Source organism: Amphiprion ocellaris, chromosome 15 (assembly GCF_022539595.1).
Source record: "Amphiprion ocellaris isolate individual 3 ecotype Okinawa chromosome 15, ASM2253959v1, whole genome shotgun sequence".
Lineage (NCBI taxonomy): Eukaryota > Metazoa > Chordata > Actinopteri > Pomacentridae > Amphiprion > Amphiprion ocellaris.
The window spans coordinates 584,739-606,058 of record NC_072780.1 but is presented as its reverse complement, the minus strand read 5'-3'; the positions used below and the strand labels follow the sequence as shown (position 1 = coordinate 606,058).

General features: G+C 41.5%; 2 protein-coding genes and 1 pseudogene across 12 annotated transcripts; 2 read left to right on the top strand and 1 right to left on the bottom strand.

The window, feature by feature from the left end:
* The first annotated feature begins 6,558 nt into the window (after positions 1-6,558).
* On the top strand, positions 6,559-21,097 carry LOC111585179 (ATP-binding cassette subfamily C member 4-like; annotated as a pseudogene).
* On the bottom strand, positions 11,616-15,545 carry LOC129347227 (uncharacterized). 6 transcript variants are annotated; one of them, XM_055017838.1, is made up of 4 exons: positions 14,321-15,542; positions 13,891-13,977; positions 13,233-13,324; positions 11,616-13,137 (listed from the first exon to the last, which is right to left on the bottom strand). In XM_055017838.1, exons 2-4 carry the CDS (start codon positions 13,893-13,895, stop codon positions 12,062-12,064), a joined length of 1,173 nt encoding a protein of 390 aa, XP_054873813.1. In that variant the 5' UTR covers positions 13,896-13,977; positions 14,321-15,542; the 3' UTR covers positions 11,616-12,061. The 6 variants fall into 6 exon arrangements, with proteins under 6 accessions (XP_054873813.1, XP_054873812.1, XP_054873809.1 ...); XM_055017837.1 differs by having other exon boundaries at positions 11,616-13,324; XM_055017834.1 differs by lacking the exon at positions 13,891-13,977.
* LOC111580143 (uncharacterized) lies at positions 16,067-19,610 on the top strand. 6 transcript variants are annotated; one of them, XM_035956254.2, is made up of 4 exons: positions 16,077-16,905; positions 17,249-17,335; positions 17,902-17,993; positions 18,089-19,610. In XM_035956254.2, exons 2-4 carry the CDS (start codon positions 17,331-17,333, stop codon positions 19,162-19,164), a joined length of 1,173 nt encoding a protein of 390 aa, XP_035812147.2. In that variant the 5' UTR covers positions 16,077-16,905; positions 17,249-17,330; the 3' UTR covers positions 19,165-19,610. The 6 variants fall into 6 exon arrangements, with proteins under 6 accessions (XP_023143523.2, XP_035812147.2, XP_035812141.2 ...); XM_035956248.2 differs by lacking the exon at positions 17,249-17,335; XM_035956252.2 differs by having other exon boundaries at positions 17,902-19,610.
* Positions 21,098-21,320: the final 223 nt, after the last annotated feature.

Here is a 21,320-nt window from a genome sequence, read left to right as displayed (position 1 = left end):
ATGTGTTTGATTACATCTTAGAAAATTGCTTTCAAAGCATATAGTTCCTCTGGATGGCATTACATTGGCCTCCAGTACTACTGTGAGGAACCTCGGTGTTATCTTTGACCAGGACATGTCCTTTAACTCGCACATAAAACAAATCTGTAGGACTTCCTTTTTCCACCTGAGAAATATTGTGAAAATCAGGAACATCCTGTCTCAGAGTGATGCAGAAAAACTAGTCCATGCATTTGTTACTTCTAGGCTTGACTACTGTAATTCCTTATTATCAGGATGTCCCAATAGCTCTCTGAAACATCTACAGCTGATCCAAAACGCTGCAGCCAGAGTACTGACGGGAGTTAGCAAGAGAGATCATATTTCTCCTATATTGGTTTCTCTTCATTGGCTTCCTGTGAAATGTAGAATAGAATTCAAAATCCTTCTTCTGACATATAAAGCTCTTAACAACCAATCTCCATCATATCTTAAAGACCTGATAGTACCATATTATCCTAGCAGAACTCTTCGCGCTCAGACTGCAGGCTTACTTGGAGAAGTGACCTGTAACTTCTCTCTAAAAGTAAAATGGGAGGCAGAGCCTTCAGTTATCAGCTCCTCTCTTGTGGAACCAGCTCCCAGTCTGGGTTCTGGAGGCGGACACCCTCTCTAATTTTAAGACCAGGCTTAAAACCTTCCTTTTTGACAAATCTTATAGTTAGGACTGACTGGGGGACCCTGAGGGGGTCAGCTGGAGTCTTCCTCTTGGACGTCCCTTAGTTCTGCCCCTAGTTCTGCTGCTACAGGCCTAGGCTGCTGGAGGACCTCTCTGGATGCACTGAGCCCTTCTCTATCTACCATTATATTTAATATATATATATACCATTATTGCATTACACTCACTCTGTTTCTCCCTGTGTACTTTCTCCGAGTGTCCCTGATCCCAGAGCTGGATGCTTCAGATCTGTGGTGGTTCTCCCACCAACTGGCCTAATCTCCATCTGTGGGATGCTGCTGCTGCTGACCTTCCTCCAGCCCACTGCTTCCAGCTGCCCATTTCCATCAATCTACTCTGCATCACCCTCACTATACTTGATTTGCTCGTCTACATATTTTTGAATTTACCACCAGCTATATATGTAGTATATTTAATGCCAGAGCCATACACCATAGCAGTAAACTATAATCAGTTTCCAGCCCAGAGGGATATATGTGCAGATTTTTTTAAATACCATGTAGAAGACTATATACAGGAAGATGAGGTATCAGTTCTTGCACATAGATATACAACAGTCCTTTATTACTCCCCAGGTCAGGGGAAATTTCCAGTGTTAGAGCAGCAAAAATCTTTCAGAGCAGCACTAACTACAGTTTACTACAGTAAAGATAATAATTATAATAACAATAATATATACAAGAATGAAAAATGAATAAATACAGTATTACTACACTATAAGTGACATCAGCATAAAGTGGCTTGTGGAATACATGTAATTGTATAAGTGCAGAAAATGCCAGCAGTGCAAGGAGTTGTGGAGATTTTCTCAAAACAGGTGAGTCCTGTGAATATGACCGAAATGAGATAAAACTGCCAGAAACATGTACAAAATGACCAAAATATGATTGGTTGATAATGTATCAGTGTTGTTATTGATTATTGATCGGTTGCAGGGACAGAGATTTGTGTCTGAGTCTCTGCTGTCATCTAATCTCTCTCATGTAAAATCATGTCACAGGAGGGGGCGCTACTGACCTCTTGTGGACACAGGCGGTAACGACACGACATTATTATTAACTGTATAGCTGGCGACATTACAGATGAGCAGCACTTCCTGTTAATCTTCAACGTAAAAGCATCTTTCTTTATTGTACATTTTATGTCAAACGTATTACTAAGTGATTTTGGTCGATTCAGAAGGATCTCTGGTGGAAACCAAGTCGTATTTGACGACAGCTAGCTTCTCCACTTGCTCCAATTACTTTTGTTGTAGTCTGAGTCACGTCCAAACAGGAAATGAATCCACAAGGTAGCTAATGACAATCGATACCTGCGTCTGTGATGGCAGCGTTAGCGAGCTAGCAGCTAATCAGAAGCTAGTGACAAGCTAACTCCAGCGATACCAGCAGCGTCTCTTTAAAAAGTGCTGATCACGGGGGCGCCCGTATAGCTCAACGTGTTGAGCAGGCGACACATGTACAGGGGCTGGTCCCCGATGCAGCTGGCACGGGTTCGATTCCCGCTCGCGGCCCTTTGCTGCATGTCTTCCCCCGACTCTTCTCTCCTGTTTCTCTCTCATATAGGGGCTTTCGACCAAAGAGCACCAGGTGCTAGGTTGGTTCAAAGTTAAGAGCCAGTGCTTTTTTGGTTCAAATCTCGTGCAGCCCCAGAACGGGTTTGTGTTTCCATTCAGAAGGAGCAAAGTTGGAGCTGCGTCATTGCGCCACCACAAAACGTGTGTACGTCACTGCGTACGTAGCCGTTCAACAGCGTTCACGCCGTACGGAAACCCACACAACAACAATGGAGGACTTCATTGGAGTGGTGTTCATGGCTTTGCTAGTGTGTCTCGCCATCGCTGAACAGCAAAACCTTCTGTTAGGGGTTACCCATCGGCGTCGCCGTTCCAATGCCCGGCGATCACGTTTGAGAAGAAAGGTATTTATCAAAGACGTTTGGATACTTAACAGTAAACGTGCTAGCGTTAGCTTAGCTACTTAGCTTCGACTACGCTTGCATTGATTACTTAGCGGTTAAACACGCGCAATAAGTTGATGATCATATCTATGTTTATCTTTTTAGATATTTTTAGATGTCACCCCGCCCTCTGCCCGTGACGTGCTCGGCTCTCAACTCTGGCCACCTCTGGCCCAGCAACGAGTTGGTGCCCGAAACGGCCCCAGTTTTTGGAGCCCGGAGCCGCAGCTCCGGTGGTCGAAACACAAAAACCGGCGCCAAGTCGGGCGCCGGCTCCAACTCCGAACGGGCTCCACCCCGGTCGAAAAGAGGGTTCACTGCGCCTATCTAATAAAGCTGACAAAAAGGCCAAAAAAATAACTTAAAAAAAAAAAAAGTGCTGATCACGATATCAGGCTGAAACATTAGACCTGGGACAGGAAACGGAGCTAGAGCTCTGTGTCTTGGAGAGAATTGATTTTAGAACTACGTGTGTTACGGTATTAATCCGTGTCATAACAAACCCTCGTTAGCACTTCCGCTAGCTCGGCTAACACTTCCGGTCACGAATGCATTTGTACATTACCTATAACGTGTTCATTTTTGAACGTATAGTGACAACAAACACAATTTGAGGGAGTCGACAAGCTAGTGGTCCTTAAATACATTTTGGTTCATACTGCAGATTCTTCTGAGTCTCACAAAACCACGTTTTAGCATAAGAGCATTACGATAGTTTTACGTTGAAACAGGAAGTGCTGCTCATCTGTACTGTCGCCAGCTTTGCCTTAAATAATAATAGTGTCGTTACCGCCTGTGTCCGCCAGAGAGCAGTAATGTGTACAGTAAAGATTTAGTGACTTTAGGGGTCATTTTGAATGTTTTTATGGCTATTTTTGCTTCAGTTTGTTCATGTTTTGTCTCATATTGTTACTTTAGTGACTTTAGGGGTCCTTTTGCATGTTTTTATGGTTATTTTTGCTTCAATTTGTTCATTTTGTGCCTCGTATTGTTACTTTAGTTACTTTAGGGGTCAATTTGCATGTTTTTATGGCTATTTTTGATTCAGTTTGTTCATTTTTGGTCTCATATTGTTACTTTAGTTACTTTAGGGGTCATTTTGCATCTTTTAATGGCTATTTTATTATTCAGTTTGTTCATTTCTGTCTCATATTATTATCATAGCAGAGGCTCATGGGTAACGTGTCTCTGAGCCAGCCAGGAGCAGAGGCTCATGGGTAATGTGGTCCTCTGTTTCCAGTCTTTATGCTAAGGTATGCTAACAGTTCTAACCTGTTTTGTCTTTCTGCTAACCTAGGCTAACAGTTCTAACCTGTTGTGTCTTTCTGCTAACCTAGGCTAACAGTTCCCACCTGTTGCCAGCCTTTGTGCGAAGGTAAGCTAAGAGTTCCCACCTATTTCCAGTCTTGGCTAAACTAGGCTAACAGTTCTAACCTGTTTCCAGCCTTTGTGCTAAGCTAGGCTAACAGTTCTAACCTGTTTCCAGCCTTTGTGCTAAGCTAGGCTAACAGTTCTAACCTGTTTCCAGTCTTTGTGCTAAGCTAGGCTAACAGTTCCACCTGTTTCCAGTCTTTGTTAAACTAGGCTAACAGTTCTCACCTTTTGCCAGCCTTTGTGCGAAGGTAAGCTAACAGTTACCACCTATTTCCAGTCTTTGCTAAACTAGGCTAACAGTTCTAACCTGTTTCCACTCTTTGTGCTATCCTAGGCTAACAGTTCCACCTGTTTCCAGTCTTTGTGAAACTAGGCTAACAGTTCTAACCTGTTTCCAGTCTTTGTGTTAAGCTAGGCTAACAGTTCCACTTGTTTCCAGTCTGTGTGGTAAGCTAGGCTAACAATTCTAACCTGTTGTGTCTTTCTGCTAACCTAGGCTTACAGTTCTCACCTGTTGCCAGCCTTTGTGTAAAGGTAAGCTAACAGTTCCCACCTATTTCCAGTCTTTGCGAAACTAGGCTAACAGTTCTAACCTGTTTCCAGTCTTTGTGCTAAGCTAGGATAACAGTTCCACCTGTTTCCTGTCTGTGTGGTAAGCTAGGCTAACAGTTCCACCTGTTTCCAGTCTTTGCTAAACTAGGCTAACAGTTCTAACCTGTTTCCAGTCTTTGTGCTAAGCTAACCGTTCCCACCTGTTTCCAGTCTTTGTGCTAAGCTAGGCTAACAGCTCCACCTGTTTCCAGTCTTTGCTAAACTAGGCTAACAGTTCTAACCTGTTTCCAGTCTTTGTGCTAAGCTAGGCTAACAGTTTCACCTGTTTCCAGTCTTTGTGAAACTAGGCTAACAGTTCTAACCTGTTTCCAGTCTTTGTGCTAAGCTAGGCTAACAGTTCCACCTGTTTCCAGTCTGTGTGGTAAGCTAGGCCAACAGTTCTAACCTGTTTTGTCTTTCTGTTAACCTAGGCTAACAGTTGTAACCTGTTGTGTCTTTCTGCTAACCTAGGCTAACAGTTCTCACCTGTTGCCAGCCTTTGTGCGAAGGTAAGCTAACAGTTCCCACCTATTTCCAGTCTTTGCTAAACTAGGCTAACAGTTCTAACCTGTTTCCAGTCTTTGTGCTAAGCTAGGCTAACAGTTCCACCAGTTTCCAGTCTTTGTTAAACTAGGCTAACAGTTCTCACCTGTTGCCAGCCTTTGTGCGAAGGTAAGCTAACAGTTTCCACCTATTTCCAGTCTTTGCTAAACTAGGCTAACAGTTCTAACCTGTTTCCAGTCTTTTTGCTAAGCGAAGCTAACCGTTCCCACCTGTTTCCAGTCTTTGTGCTAAGCTACGCTAACAGTTCCACCTGTTTCCAGTCTTTGTTAAACTAGGCTAACAGTTCTCACCTGTTGCCAGTCTTTGTGCGAAGGTAAGCTAACAGTTCCCACCTATTTCCAGTCTTTGCTTAACTAGGCTAACAGTTCTAACCTGTTTCCAGTCTTTGTGTTAAGCTAGGCTAACAGTTCCACTTGTTTCCAGTCTGTGTGGTAAGCTAGGCTAACAATTCTAACCTGTTTTTTCTCTCTGCTAACCTAGGCTAACAGTTCTAACCTTTTGTGTCTTTCTGCTAACCTAGGCTAACAGTTCCCACCTGTTGCCAGCCTTTGTGCGAAGGTAAGCTAACAGTTCCCACCTATTTCCAGTCTTTCCTAAACTAGGCTAACAGTTCTAACCTGTTTCCAGCCTTTGTGCGAAGCTAAGCTAACAGTTCCCACCTTTTTCCAGTCTTTGCTAAACTAAGCTAACAGTTCTAACCTGTTTCCAGTCTTTGTGCTAAGCTAGGCTAACAGTTCTAACCTGTTTCCAGTCTGTGTGGTAAGCTAGGCTAACAGTTCCATCTGTTTCCAGTCTTTGCTAAACTAGGCTAAGAGTTCTAACCTGTTTCCAGTCTTTGTGCTAAGCTAAGCTAACCGTTCCCACCTGTTTCCAATCTTTGTGCTAAGCTAGGCGAACAGTTCCACCTGTTTCCAGTCCTTGCTAAGCTAGGCAAACAGTTCTAACCGTTTTCCAGTCTTTGTGCTAAGCTAGGCTAACAGTTCCACCTGTTTCCAGTCTTTGCAAAACTAGGTTAACAGTTCTAACCTGTTTCCAGTCTTTGTGCTAAGCTAGGCTAACAGTTCTAACCTGTTTTGTCTTTCTGTTAACCGAGGCTAACAGTTGTAACCTGTTGTGTCTTTCTGCTAACCTAGGCTTACAGTTCTCACCTGTTGCCAGCCTTTGTGCGAAGGTAAGCTAACAGTTCCCACCTATTTCCAGTCTTTGCTAAACTAGGCTAACAGTTCTAACCTGTTTCCAGTCTTTGTGCTAAGCGAAGCTAACTGTTCCCACCTGTTTCCAGTCTTTGCGCTAAGCTAGGCTAACAGTTCCACCTGTTTCCAGTCTTTGCTAAACTAGGCTAACAGTTCTAACCTTTTTCCAGTCTTTGTGCTAAGCTAGGCTAACAGTTCCACCTGTTTCCAGTCTTTGTTAAACTAGGCTAACAGTCCTAACCTGTTTCCAGTCTTTGTGCTAAGCTAGGCGAGCAGTTCCACCTGTTTCCAGTCTGTGTGGTAAGCTAGGCTAACAGTTCCACTTGTTTCCAGTCTTTGTGAAACTAGGCTAACAGTTCTAACCTGTTTCCAGTCTTTGTGCTAAGCTAGGCTAACAGTTCCACCTGTTTCCAGTGTGTGTGGTAAGCTAGGCAAACAGTTCCACCTGTTTCCAGTCTTTGCTAAACTAGGCTAACAGTTCCCACCTGTTTCCAGTCTTTATGCTATGTTGGGAGTTCAGAGGGTTAAAAGACTTTGTATGTTTTTAAGGCTGTATGAAAAGTCGCATCTTCTGACACATCTTTCTCTTCATTGCTTGTCCTGCAGCTCGGAGTCCCGTCTTCTCCCACCTGTCTTCGTCTCTTCAGGGCCTGTGGACGATCCGAGCCTTCGGGGCTGAGGAGAGATTCCAGAATACGTTTGACGCCCATCAGGATCTACACTCAGGTTCCCTTCAGTCTCAGCACTTTGAGGTCTTTCTGAACTTTAATGCTCTGTGTTCCTATAGCGTCACTGACTTTTTTTTCCCTCCTGAGCAGAAGCGTGGTTCCTGTTCCTGACCACTTCTCGCTGGTTTGCTGTCCGCCTCGATTTCATCTGCGCCGTTTTCGTCACCATCACCACTTTCGGCTGCGTGCTGCTCCGAGACCGTTTTGAACTTCAAACACTACACTTTGATAGCTGTCCTCCACGGTGTCTTTAGTGGCGTTCCACCACCAGGGGTCGCCAGTGTCTGATACTTTGTAATGCTCCACGTTGAATTAAAACATGTAATATGTAAGAGGCAGCAGATTCTTTCTGAGGAGAGTGAATTCTGGTGTGATTTGATGTTTTCAGTGAAAGATTTAATTCTTTTTCCTGGTCTTGTTAGAGCTGGATGCCGGCTCCGTTGGTTTGGCTCTGAGCTACGCCGTCACTCTGACCGGCATGTTTCAGTGGGGTGTCAGGCAGAGTGCTGAGGTGGAGAACATGGTAAGGTACTGGTGTTGTCTTTGCTCCTATTAGAACATACTGTAGGATGAAGTGATACTTACTGGATCTATAAACATGTCTGGATCTGACTCATTTCCATAAATGCTTGAAAGATTTTATTGTTTAAACTAAATCAATCAAATGAAATGCCTTTATTGTCATTGGACATATGTACAACATAATTTTGAGTGCATCTCCTTCGTAGGATAAAACGATAGCAACAAATAAAGATAAAATATGTAGATCAAAAATATATAGATATATACTATGCCAGTTATCTATTATATATGTTTGAAAATAAATATATAAATAAATATTGCACAAACCCACCCAAGACTGCACTGGCCATGCTAAATGTACAGGTTCCAGAGTTATTGCACTGGTTCAGCTGCTTTATGGGACAGGGGTAAAAACAGTGTTCACATTTGTTGGGTATCTATTATTTTCTTTTGCCACGTATTTATGTTTTAGTCAAATTATAGCTGCTAACTTCTACAGTATAATTCTGTTGCGTGCCATCAACAGTAAATATAATTTATTCTCTGCCCAGACTCTGGAAAAGATTTCATGCATATTACACCATTATGTATCGTTATGTTTCTAAGCTTTTTTAAAAGTTTGAATACCTTAAGTACATTTTTATAAGTAACTCTGGTCTTCAGTCTAACAGCATTTGCCATAATTATATCAACTTTTACTTTTAGCACATCGTACCTAAAAAATATTAAACTACAACAATTATAATGAAACTGTTGTTTGCTAATTCACTTGATTTAATTTCCCAAATTGTAAACAGATTAGGCCCATTGTGTTTTTCTATGTTGTAGGATTGAGTTTTACTCCTCCAGACACAGCGGTGTAGACGTTTATTTTCTGCTATGTAGACCACTCAGAGTTTATTTGTCACTGAGTCCCTGAGACGTTTCCTGCAGGTGCAGCTGAAGTCGGCGGTGGAGGAGCTGCCCGGTAAGTTGGAGACGGTTCTGGCTGAGTCGGGCTCCAACTTCAGCGTGGGTCAGAGGCAGCTGGTGTGTTTGGCCAGAGCCATCCTGAGGAAGAACCGCATCCTCATCATCGACGAGGCCATGGCCAACGTGGACCCCAGGTACTGCAAGTTAACGAGGGCGTCAAAGGGACATGATTTTACCAGTTACAGTACAATACATACCGAACCACGATGACTCACACAAACTGTTCAGAAAATGAAAGTGTTTGTAGATTCTGGCCTGACAGATGTTGAAGTGTGTTTTTGCTAAGTGTGCAACATTCTTATTATTACCTCCAGTTTACAATGTCATCAAACACGGGTTTAAAGAAAAAACGTGAAACAAACAAGCACGGAAGACAAGAAAAATGAATTCTACAGATTCAGTCCATGTTAATTCACACTGAATTCAGGAAATCTCTTGAGAATTTACTTGTTTGTTGTTTGCAAACTAAGTTCTGTAGAATAATTTGGCAGATTTTTTGGTAATTAACATGTTTTCAGATGTGAGAATTTTTGTATTTTCAGTCTCAATGAAGTGTTTTACCTGAGTAGCTGTTTTAGGGATTCAGTATCTCCTGAAATGAAACTCCCACAGACATTTAATGAAGACACAGAGAAAAACTTTTCCAGCAGTCTCAAAAGATCAGATGGCTCAAATGTAAACACTGGTCACTCAGAATTGTAGACTCAGAAGTGTAAAATCTTCAGATGAGTGTGGTATTTGGGCTGAAACATTCCTGTAACTGTAAATGAATGAAGAAAAAACATGTACGTCTATACATCATTGGGCATATTTAGTATCGTTGTTACAAGCTGCCTCCACGTTGTCTTCGTGTTGAAACTGAACAACATACGAGGCTTATTTTGTCAGATCAGTGCTGTCCTAAAAGCATCCAAAGAAAACAATGCTGCAGGGTCCTCATTTGTTAGTGGATTTCCATTTCAATCTTATGCAGAAAGGAAATTCCAAACTGCCTTTTCAATGTCTTTGTTGGTCCTAATGTCAGATTGACTCTGTAGTTGGATGAAGTGATGGATGACAGAACTGTTTGTGTGACCTCCATCCGATGGTTTCCAACAGTATATGTGCTGCTGGTTTGATATTCTGGAGGTATTAAACCTTTAAAATGGATTCCCAGGTGAAATGTTAGGTTTCATGTGAAAATACCAGAATGCTAGAGTGGTGTGCTGATGATTTTGTTGGCTAGATAATGAATTATAAATGTGGTTTTACATAATTCACTTCAATTTAATTTCTCGAGCACCACTTCACAACACGTCATCTCAGAATACTCCACATATTTGATCTACTTTGTACCAAAACATCCCAACAACCCTCTTAAAGCATTACTGCAACAAACATGTCAGCTTCTTATTGAATACTTAGCTTCTTAACATGCAAAGAAAATCCATTTCTTCATTGTTTAACCTCTGTGGCTGCAGGACCGACAAGCTGATCCAGAAAACGATACGGGACAAGTTCAGAGAATGCACCGTGCTCAAACTAACCCTCTAACCCGTGCCTCAACACCATCATAGACTGCGACCGCATTCTGGTGAGTTACTCTGATAGTAATCTGTTAGTTTACTGAAGGACTTTTAGGAGGCCACACCCAGATGTTACACAAGAACATTTATTGAAGATCAACAGGTGTGAAGGTTCCTCTCCAGCAGGGTGAATAAACATACAGTGTACAGTGAGTGCAGTGAACATACATTTCTCACGCTTAAATGTTCCACGTCAAACTAATATTTAGATGTATTTAATTTTAAACAGAGGTAACCCATAGAACGCAAAATAAAGTTTTTTAAGTGGCAATTTATTGAAAACCTTTATCACTTCAATTCAGTTTTATTTATATAGCGTCAATTACAGGTCAGATTCTCTCAAGACACTTTCAAGACCCCATATGAACCTGCAGAGCAGCTCTAAGGTGACAGAGGCAAGAAAAAGCTCACTTTTAACAGGAAGAAACCTTGAACAGAACCTGAAATGAAATACAGAAGACCAGAAATGCTTGTTTTGTCCACATTCACAGCATGACCAATCCTGTTGGAATACCGCCCCCTTGTGGCCACAGAGATATTAGTAGGTAATTCAGTGATTATTGCCAAAAGCATTAATCTTATGTCCTTGTATGAAATACCAGAGTTGAGGGAGTTTAGGGAAGCGATTCTCATTCATCACTCCTGTGAAAAAGTAATTGATCCTCTAAACCTGATAAGTGGTTGGTCTCTTGGCAGAAACAACTGCAGTAAACTGTTTGTGATCAGTCTTTGGAGGAAGGTACCATGTGCCATGGAGGAATCTTGGGGGCAAATAGTTTTTCACAGCTCCTTATATCTACATTTGTCCAAATAAAGTTAACATAGTGCCTCTGCTCTTGTGTTGAAAGAGGATGAAGTGATGCCGAGTCATTAATTGTGCAACTCATCATAAATAACTAACGGGGTTTTAGCCTAATGAGTTGTTTGTCAAGTGTATCCTTACTGCCAGAGTGACCAAAGATAACAAAGTCAGTCACCTGACCTGAATCCAGTTGAGCTGCAGTTCACCAGCTGAAGACGAAACTGAAGAGAAAACTGCTCAAGAACCAGCAGGAAGTGAAGACAGCAGCAGTAGAGCATCACCAGGACAAACCCAGACACTTCAGGCTGTTGTAGACTGTGAAGCAGTTTGTCCAGTTACTGTTGGTCCTTTAAAAAGGTGGAGGCTACATATAAAATGTGTCGTAGTTCCTCCACCGTTCACCTGATACCCTCAAACTAAAGTCTGCACTTAAAGCACATATGGATTGTTTCATTTTTAATCCACTCTGGTGAACAGAGTCAAACATTTATGGACCTGACTATCTGAGGTCTCGTCTTGTTCTGCTAAAAGTCAATGCTAAATGCTACAATAGAAATACAGAAAAAACTTGCTGAAGCAGTAACTGTGACTTGAACTGAAGCAAGAAAAGTCCGAGGCACTCTGTACTTACTCAATTAAAAGTCCTTTATTAGCTACATGGACACCACCAACATGTTTCGACACCAAGTCTTCGTCAGGGCAACATTTGTAAATGAACTGAACAGCAGGAAGTCTACTTTTAAAAAACACTTAACAGGAAGTCACATGATCGTGTGTGGTCATGTGACTCCACCCAAGTATTCATTCATAAAAGACAAATAAAATATATACACTTTGGAATATTTTCACAGAGCAATAGGCAAGCATATCATCCATAATGCATAAATAAAGCTCATTATGTAACACTATATTTCAATAATAAACCATGATGCATCATGTTAACATATAGAAGAAAATAAATAATGAAAAAATTACTGACTGCAAGGCACTGTGTGTAGAATAGGAAACAGTGGCATGAAACAGTGAGTAAACCCTCATCATCAAAGACAATCATTCAGAACACATTAATATATTTACAGAAACGGAGAAAAGTCTATTTCTTCATTTAGTCCAGGGAACACAGTTGCTTTCAAAGAGTGGATCCAGAAGGTTTCCCTCTGCAATAATCTTTTCAACCTGTCACCCCCTCGGGGAGTGTTCTCAATAACTTCAATTGCCATGATTGTGAGTTCATTAATGTTTGTGTGGGTCATGTTCTTGAAATGTTTTGCAATCGGATATTCCATGTTTCCTTTACGGATAGCATATTTGTGTTCTGCAAAACGCTCTTTCAGTTTTCTTTTTGTGCGACCAATGTAAAAACACCCACAAACACAGTCCAGTCGGTATACCACATGTGTTGTATTACAGTTTGCAAAAGAACGACATTTAAAAGTGTAGGTGCATGTAGAGTCCATAAAATGTGTAGAACGATTGATCTGTGTGCAATGGACACATGCCCCACATCTGAAGGTGCCAATGGGTTTTTTGAAAAAAGTCTCAAGTTTTGATGCTGGCAAATAGTTTTTGACGATTTTGTCCTTGAGGGTGGGGGCTTTTTTAAAGGCAAACCTGGGGGGCTCAGAGAACAAGGGGCCCAGTGAAGGGTCACAAGCCAGTATGGACCAGTTTTTTGTAATGGCGTTTTTGATTTTGTATGCCATGTTGCTGTACTGTAAAGTACAGAAAATTCTGTTTTTTGTTTGTGATGGAGCTCGCTGTCTCCTTATGAGAAGATTTCTTCTGTCCAAAGTTTTTGCTCGTGTTAGAGCCCCACTCAGTGTCTTTGCTTTGTAGCCCCTTTGAACGAACCGCTGTTGCATTTCCGTAGCTTGGGTATTGAAGTCCGTTTGAGAGTTGCAGATGCGCTTGAGACGTTGAAATTGCCCAAATGGAATGTTTTCAATGAGACTCTTAGGATGGAAGGATTCAGCATGTAAAACAGTATTTCGATCTGTACTTTTTCTGAACAGAGATGTGTGTATTGAGCCTTGTTCATCCAGTGATATTAGAAGGTCCAAGAAGTTTATTTCTTTGTTGCTGAATTCCAAACTGAGTTTGATGTTAGGATTAGTGCTGTTTAAATATTGATGAAATTCTTGAAGTTGTTCTGTTGTACCAGTAAAAATGAAGAAAAGGTCATCAATGTAACGACCATAGTATTTGATGAGCTGTTTGAAGGGGTTTTCAGTGCTGTGCACATACCTCTCTTCCCATAGCCCCAAAAATAATCCCGCATAGTTGGGGGCGTATGAAGCCCCCATGGCAGTCCCCTTGGTTTGTTGGTAGAGACGATCCTGGAATAGGAATATATTGTTATTGAGGGACCATTGGGTGAGAGAAACAACAAATTGTGTCGGAGGAGTCTCGGTGTTTGATCTTTTTTGTAAAAAATGTTCAAGGGCCTCTAGGCCTTCCTGGTGGTCAATATTTGAGTAAAGTGACTCAACATCCATGGTTGCTAAAATAGCATTTGGGGCTTGTTGCATTTCTTGAAGGTCCTTGAGTATATGTGTAGTATCTTGCAAATATGCTTTCAGTGACATTGTTAGGGGTTTGATAACAAAGTCTATATATTGAGAAGCTGGTTCTGTAATAGTGTCAATTCCGTTAATTATTGGTCTACCTGGGGGTGAATGAAGGTTTTTGTGTATTTTGGGAAGAAGATAAAAAGTTGCCAGTTTAGGGTTAGAGGGAGAGAGAAATTCAAATTCATTCTTGTTAATCCACTTATTTTCCAGTGCAGGGTTCAAAATTGCAAAAAGGTCTCTTTTTATGTTCTCAGTGGGGTTCGATTTGAGTGGCACATAATACTGTCTATTGTTTAATTGTTTTTGGGCTTCCATGATGTAATCATTCTTACCCCATATTACTGTAGCTCCCCCTTTATCCGCTCTTCTCACCACGATGTCTTCTTCTTTTTTAAGCCACACCATAGCTCGTCTTTCACCTGAGCACAAATTTGACGTAGTTGCTGTGTTATTTTGTAGAATCAAGTTGACATCATGATCGACTTTCTTCATAAATGCGTTTAAGCATGAGTTGTTACTCAGTGGGAAGAAGGTTGATTTTCGTTTAAAGTAGGATAGGGGCTGTGAAGGGTCCGTGGATGAAGTGGTACAGGGCGAGGGGTGTGTGTGGTACCATGTTTTTAAATGTAGGTTGCGGTAGAATTTATAGAGCTCTATTCTAGTTTGAAAACTATTGGTTATGTGAGTAGGTGCAAAAGATAATCCCCTTGATAGGAGTTTTTGACAGTCTGGTGGGAGAGGAACATTAGATATATTGATTACCGTTTGTGGTGGTGGTGGTAATTTTGATGGGGCTGTCGAGGTCTCAGCTGTCGTTTTCCTCCTCCCCCGTCTGCCCCGCCGTGTTTTCTTCCTGCGCCACTGTGAGGTGTCCGGGTTTTGTCTAAAAAATGAGAAGAACCAGCCAGACTTGTGTCAGAGCGGTCCTCGTCCTCACTTGTGGTGCTGCCCGGTAAGCTGAATGAGACTGTACGGCCGCGTCTCGGTGGTCCCCGGGTGTGCCGGCGCTGCCAAGAATAGATGGCTCCTTCATCATAATCTTTTTTGTCTCTTTGAAACTTATTCATTTTTGTACTTGTGATGGTCTTTGTCAGCTCACGTATGTCGTCGTTTATTTTACTTTCAGTGATAGCTGCTTCCTCCTTCTGTTGTTGTGTCACGTTGACAAGTGACAACTTCCGTTTTACTTCCGGTATCTTCTGTTTGATTTCTTCTCTTTGATTTTTTGCCTCATCAATCAGTAATAGCATCAGGTCAAAAGAGCATTTATTTAGTACGGACTCCCATTTTTGTTTAAATTCAAGGTTATCTTGTCCAAAGGATGGAAATTTATTTATCCGGAGCCCACGAGGTATGATGTTCTGCCGCCAGTAGTCGGATAGCGTTATTGCATGTAACTCCAGTTTCTTTTCTTTCTCAAGAAGTCTTTTAAGTTCATTGTAAGAAGGTAGTTCAGGTGAGCCTGGGTTTTCCATGCAGAATAAAGAGTCTTGTACAATAATATTGCGTCCTTCCTCTTGGGTAAAAAATAATGTGTTCTTAGATGGCTGTGTCATCTTGTGATCCAATAACGTCCAGGGTAAATTGAACGGAGCAACTCAACAAAAAACACCACGGCCCAGTGGTGGGTGAAGTAGAACTTTGCAAAAAAAGGGAGGATTGTTGAGTGCTGCTTATGGCTCCAAAACAGGTGTGAACAATGGGTAAAAAGCAGGTGCTCTACAAGGACCAGGCCCGCGGATGAATAGAAATACAGAAAAAACTTGCTGAAGCAGTAACTGTGACTTGAACTGAAGCAAGAAAAGTCCGAGGCACTCTGTACTTACTCAATTAAAAGTCCTTTATTAGCTACATGGACACCACCAACATGTTTCGACACCAAGTCTTCGTCAGGGCAACATTTGTAAATGAACTGAACAGCAGGAAGTCTACTTTTAAAAAACACTTAACAGGAAGTCACATGATCGTGTGTGGTCATGTGACTCCACCCAAGTATTTTGTATATAATAAGTATATTAAGTAGCTTTATTTATGCATTATGGATGATATGCTTGCCTATTGCTCTGTGAAAATATTCCAAAGTGTATATATTTTATTTGTCTTTTATGAATGAATACTTGGGTGGAGTCACATGACCACACACGATCATGTGACTTCCTGTTAAGTGTTTTTTAAAAGTAGACTTCCTGCTGTTCAGTTCATTTACAAATGTTGCCCTGACGAAGACTTGGTGTCGAAACATGTTGGTGGTGTCCATGTAGCTAATAAAGGACTTTTAATTGAGTAAGTACAGAGTGCCTCGGACTTTTCTTGCTTCAGTTCAAGTCACAGTTACTGCTTCAGCAAGTTTTTTCTGTATTTCTATTCATCCGCGGGCCTGGTCCTTGTAGAGCACCTGCTTTTTACCCATTGTTCACACCTGTTTTGGAGCCATAAGCAGCACTCAACAATCCTCCCTTTTTTTGCAAAGTTCTACTTCACCCACCACTGGGCCGTGGTGTTTTTTGTTGAGTTGCTCCGTTTAATTTACCCTGGACGTTATTGGATCACAAGATGACACAGCCATCTAAGAACACATTATTTTTTACCCAAGAGGAAGGACGCAATATTATTGTACAAGACTCTTTATTCTGCATGGAAAACCCAGGCTCACCTGAACTACCTTCTTACAATGAACTTAAAAGACTTCTTGAGAAAGAAAAGAAACTGGAGTTACATGCAATAACGCTATCCGACTACTGGCGGCAGAACATCATACCTCGTGGGCTCCGGATAAATAAATTTCCATCCTTTGGACAAGATAACCTTGAATTTAAACAAAAATGGGAGTCCGTACTAAATAAATGCTCTTTTGACCTGATGCTATTACTGATTGATGAGGCAAAAAATCAAAGAGAAGAAATCAAACAGAAGATACCGGAAGTAAAACGGAAGTTGTCACTTGTCAACGTGACACAACAACAGAAGGAGGAAGCAGCTATCACTGAAAGTAAAATAAACGACGACATACGTGAGCTGACAAAGACCATCACAAGTACAAAAATGAATAAGTTTCAAAGAGACAAAAAAGATTATGATGAAGGAGCCATCTATTCTTGGCAGCGCCGGCACACCCGGGGACCACCGAGACGCGGCCGTACAGTCTCATTCAGCTTACCGGGCAGCACCACAAGTGAGGACGAGGACCGCTCTGACACAAGTCTGGCTGGTTCTTCTCATTTTTTAGACAAAACCCGGACACCTCACAGTGGCGCAGGAAGAAAACACGGCGGGGCAGACGGGGGAGGAGGAAAACGACAGCTGAGACCTCGACAGCCCCATCAAAATTACCACCACCACCACAAACGGTAATCAATATATCTAATGTTCCTCTCCCACCAGACTGTCAAAAACTCCTATCAAGGGGATTATCTTTTGCACCTACTCACATAACCAATAGTTTTCAAACTAGAATAGAGCTCTATAAATTCTACCGCAACCTACATTTAAAAACATGGTACCACACACACCCCTCGCCCTGTACCACTTCATCCACGGACCCTTCACAGCCCCTATCCTACTTTAAACGAAAATCAACCTTCTTCCCACTGAGTAACAACTCATGCTTAAACGCATTTATGAAGAAAGTCGATCATGATGTCAACTTGATTCTACAAAATAACACAGCAACTACGTCAAATTTGTGCTCAGGTGAAAGACGAGCTATGGTGTGGCTTAAAAAAGAAGAAGACATCGTGGTGAGAAGAGCGGATAAAGGGGGAGCTACAGTAATATGGGGTAAGAATGATTACATCATGGAAGCCCAAAAACAATTAAACAATAGACAGTATTATGTGCCACTCAAATCGAACCCCACTGAGAACATAAAAAGAGACCTTTTTGCAATTTTGAACCCTGCACTGGAAAATAAGTGGATTAACAAGAATGAATTTGAATTTCTCTCTCCCTCTAACCCTAAACTGGCAACTTTTTATCTTCTTCCCAAAATACACAAAAACCTTCATTCACCCCCAGGTAGACCAATAATTAACGGAATTGACACTATTACAGAACCAGCTTCTCAATATATAGACTTTGTTATCAAACCCCTAACAATGTCACTGAAAGCATATTTGCAAGATACTACACATATACTCAAGGACCTTCAAGAAATGCAACAAGCCCCAAATGCTATTTTAGCAACCATGGATGTTGAGTCACTTTACTCAAATATTGACCACCAGGAAGGCCTAGAGGCCCTTGAACATTTTTTACAAAAAAGATCAAACACCGAGACTCCTCCGACACAATTTGTTGTTTCTCTCACCCAATGGTCCCTCAATAACAATATATTCCTATTCCAGGATCGTCTCTACCAACAAACCAAGGGGACTGCCATGGGGGCTTCATACGCCCCCAACTATGCGGGATTATTTTTGGGGCTATGGGAAGAGAGGTATGTGCACAGCACTGAAAACCCCTTCAAACAGCTCATCAAATACTATGGTCGTTACATTGATGACCTTTTCTTCATTTTTACTGGTACAACAGAACAACTTCAAGAATTTCATCAATATTTAAACAGCACTAATCCTAACATCAAACTCAGTTTGGAATTCAGCAACAAAGAAATAAACTTCTTGGACCTTCTAATATCACTGGATGAACAAGGCTCAATACACACATCTCTGTTCAGAAAAAGTACAGATCGAAATACTGTTTTACATGCTGAATCCTTCCATCCTAAGAGTCTCATTGAAAACATTCCATTTGGGCAATTTCAACGTCTCAAGCGCATCTGCAACTCTCAAACGGACTTCAATACCCAAGCTACGGAAATGCAACAGCGGTTCGTTCAAAGGGGCTACAAAGCAAAGACACTGAGTGGGGCTCTAACACGAGCAAAAACTTTGGACAGAAGAAATCTTCTCATAAGGAGACAGCGAGCTCCATCACAAACAAAAAACAGAATTTTCTGTACTTTACAGTACAGCAACATGGCATACAAAATCAAAAACGCCATTACAAAAAACTGGTCCATACTGGCTTGTGACCCTTCACTGGGCCCCTTGTTCTCTGAGCCCCCCAGGTTTGCCTTTAAAAAAGCCCCCACCCTCAAGGACAAAATCGTCAAAAACTATTTGCCAGCATCAAAACTTGAGACTTTTTTCAAAAAACCCATTGGCACCTTCAGATGTGGGGCATGTGTCCATTGCACACAGATCAATCGTTCTACACATTTTATGGACTCTACATGCACCTACACTTTTAAATGTCGTTCTTTTGCAAACTGTAATACAACACATGTGGTATACCGACTGGACTGTGTTTGTGGGTGTTTTTACATTGGTCGCACAAAAAGAAAACTGAAAGAGCGTTTTGCAGAACACAAATATGCTATCCGTAAAGGAAACATGGAATATCCGATTGCAAAACATTTCAAGAACATGACCCACACAAACATTAATGAACTCACAATCATGGCAATTGAAGTTATTGAGAACACTCCCCGAGGGGGTGACAGGTTGAAAAGATTATTGCAGAGGGAAACCTTCTGGATCCACTCTTTGAAAGCAACTGTGTTCCCTGGACTAAATGAAGAAATAGACTTTTCTCCGTTTCTGTAAATATATTAATGTGTTCTGAATGATTGTCTTTGATGATGAGGGTTTACTCACTGTTTCATGCCACTGTTTCCTATTCTACACACAGTGCCTTGCAGTCAGTAATTTTTTCATTATTTATTTTCTTCTATATGTTAACATGATGCATCATGGTTTATTATTGAAATATAGTGTTACATAATGAGCTTTATTTATGCATTATGGATGATATGCTTGCCTATTGCTCTGTGAAAATATTCCAAAGTGTATATATTTTATTTGTCTTTTATGAATGAATACTTGGGTGGAGTCACATGACCACACACGATCATGTGACTTCCTGTTAAGTGTTTTTTAAAAGTAGACTTCCTGCTGTTCAGTTCATTTACAAATGTTGCCCTGACGAAGACTTGGTGTCGAAACATGTTGGTGGTGTCCATGTAGCTAATAAAGGACTTTTAATTGAGTAAGTACAGAGTGCCTCGGACTTTTCTTGCTTCAGTTCAAGTCACAGTTACTGCTTCAGCAAGTTTTTTCTGTATTTCTATTCATCCGCGGGCCTGGTCCTTGTAGAGCACCTGCTTTTTACCCATTGTTCACACCTGTTTTGGAGCCATAAGCAGCACTCAACAATCCTCCCTTTTTTTGCTAAATGCTACAACTTAAAACATGCATACAATCAAAACTGACTTTGTTTCCAGTTTCTGGATGCCGGGGAGATCCACGCCTACGACGAGTCTTACAGCCTGCTTCAAGATCCAAACGGGACCTTTTATAAGATGGTCCAGCAGACGGGCAAACAGGAGGCTGCAGCTCTGCAGTCGGCAGCTGAGCAGGTGAGTTTCAGGCTCAGAGATTCCTAAACATGTTGAAAAGTGAAAAGCTTTTGTCACCATCTCCGGTCAAACTAAATTTTTAAATGATCTTTTCAGGTTTACTCCAACCGAAGCCGTGCTAACGTTCCAAACGGACACGCAGAAACGGCAGACGGTAACATCGTAATCTTTGAGACGGCTCTGTAAGCCGAAGAAGAGTCTCTGCTCTGCCAGAAGCCTCAGAGAGCTGCTGGGCTCGTCCACCGGTCCACCAGACAGACGGTGAGGAGACGCATCTCAGGACCTACAGGGAGGCTGCAGCCTCAGTGAACATCTGAGCCAAACAGTCTAACGCTGTTTGTTGGAGCTCACAGACCTGAGAAATCACTGCTGTACAAACTGTTGAAGCAGACCAATATTTATTATCTGCTGCTTCATATTTATCATGTTGAATAGCTTTCAAATGGCCATGTAATCCTTAAAAACCAAGTGCCTTATTTCAAGTTTGTGTAAATTTAACCGTTCAAAGAATATCTGTATCTGTGAGTCCAGGTAGCAGAGAAGCACGGAATCAGCGACTAAATCTACCTGAGGTTGCTGCTTAATCAGTCGCAGCATTTGGGTTCCTTTTCCACGAATGTTTGTCGTTCAGACCACTGTGATGTTAGTCAGGTATGTATTCTACATAGGACAGAAAAGCAGCTGATCACCTGAGGACGGCTGCGATGTAGCTAAAGTCTTACCTCCAGCTTATAGGAAGATCACTGCTCTGACTAAAGGAAAGTGAGTTCATTCAGACACGAGACTGACGAACCTGAAGACACATTTCACTGCAGCAGCACTTTCTGTGTTATATTTCAGCAACAGTCTGTTCTCAACACTGATGTCTTTGCCTTAAACAAATCCAGACACACATGTACCAGACTTTAGAAACAGTCTGAAAAGGAGTTTCTCGTACAGATGCTGTGGTCCTTGTACTCCCACTCCACTGATTTAAGAGCTTACAGGGAGGAGGGAATCTTAACAGCTGCTACAGATGATGTGGAGTTTGTTGAATGACTTTGATCTGTTCACACTTGTATTAACTGCAGATTTGTACATTTGTTCAGTCAAATTCTACATAAAAGGCGCATTAAACAACACTTCTTTGATCTTTGGGTCTTTCTGTTCTCGAAGATGTAAAAAAGATCCAAAACTTCCACTTCATGAACAACCTTAATTCAGTTTTATTTATAGTGCCAATTACAGTCAAATTGTCTCAAGATGCTTTACAGAACCCATATGCCTGAATGCAACAAAACATCCAGATGTCTGTTATTAACCAACAAAGCACGCATTACTTCTCCTTGTTTACTTCTCCTACGG

Bases quoted from the DNA above. Each gene is read 5' to 3' on its own strand.
- LOC111580143 (XM_035956248.2), top strand. From the start codon at position 16,112: ATGACACAGCCATCTAAGAACACATTATTTTTTACCCAAGAGGAAGGA. The intron at 16,906-17,901 runs GTAATCAATATA...TTCCTATTCCAG, and splicing joins TACCACCACCACCACAAACG to GATCGTCTCTACCAACAAAC. The intron at 17,994-18,088 runs GTATGTGCACAG...CTGGTACAACAG, and splicing joins TTGGGGCTATGGGAAGAGAG to AACAACTTCAAGAATTTCAT.
- LOC129347227 (XM_055017834.1), bottom strand. From the start codon at position 15,114: ATGACACAGCCATCTAAGAACACATTATTTTTTACCCAAGAGGAAGGA. The intron at 13,325-14,320 runs GTAATCAATATA...TTCCTATTCCAG, and splicing joins TACCACCACCACCACAAACG to GATCGTCTCTACCAACAAAC. The intron at 13,138-13,232 runs GTATGTGCACAG...CTGGTACAACAG, and splicing joins TTGGGGCTATGGGAAGAGAG to AACAACTTCAAGAATTTCAT.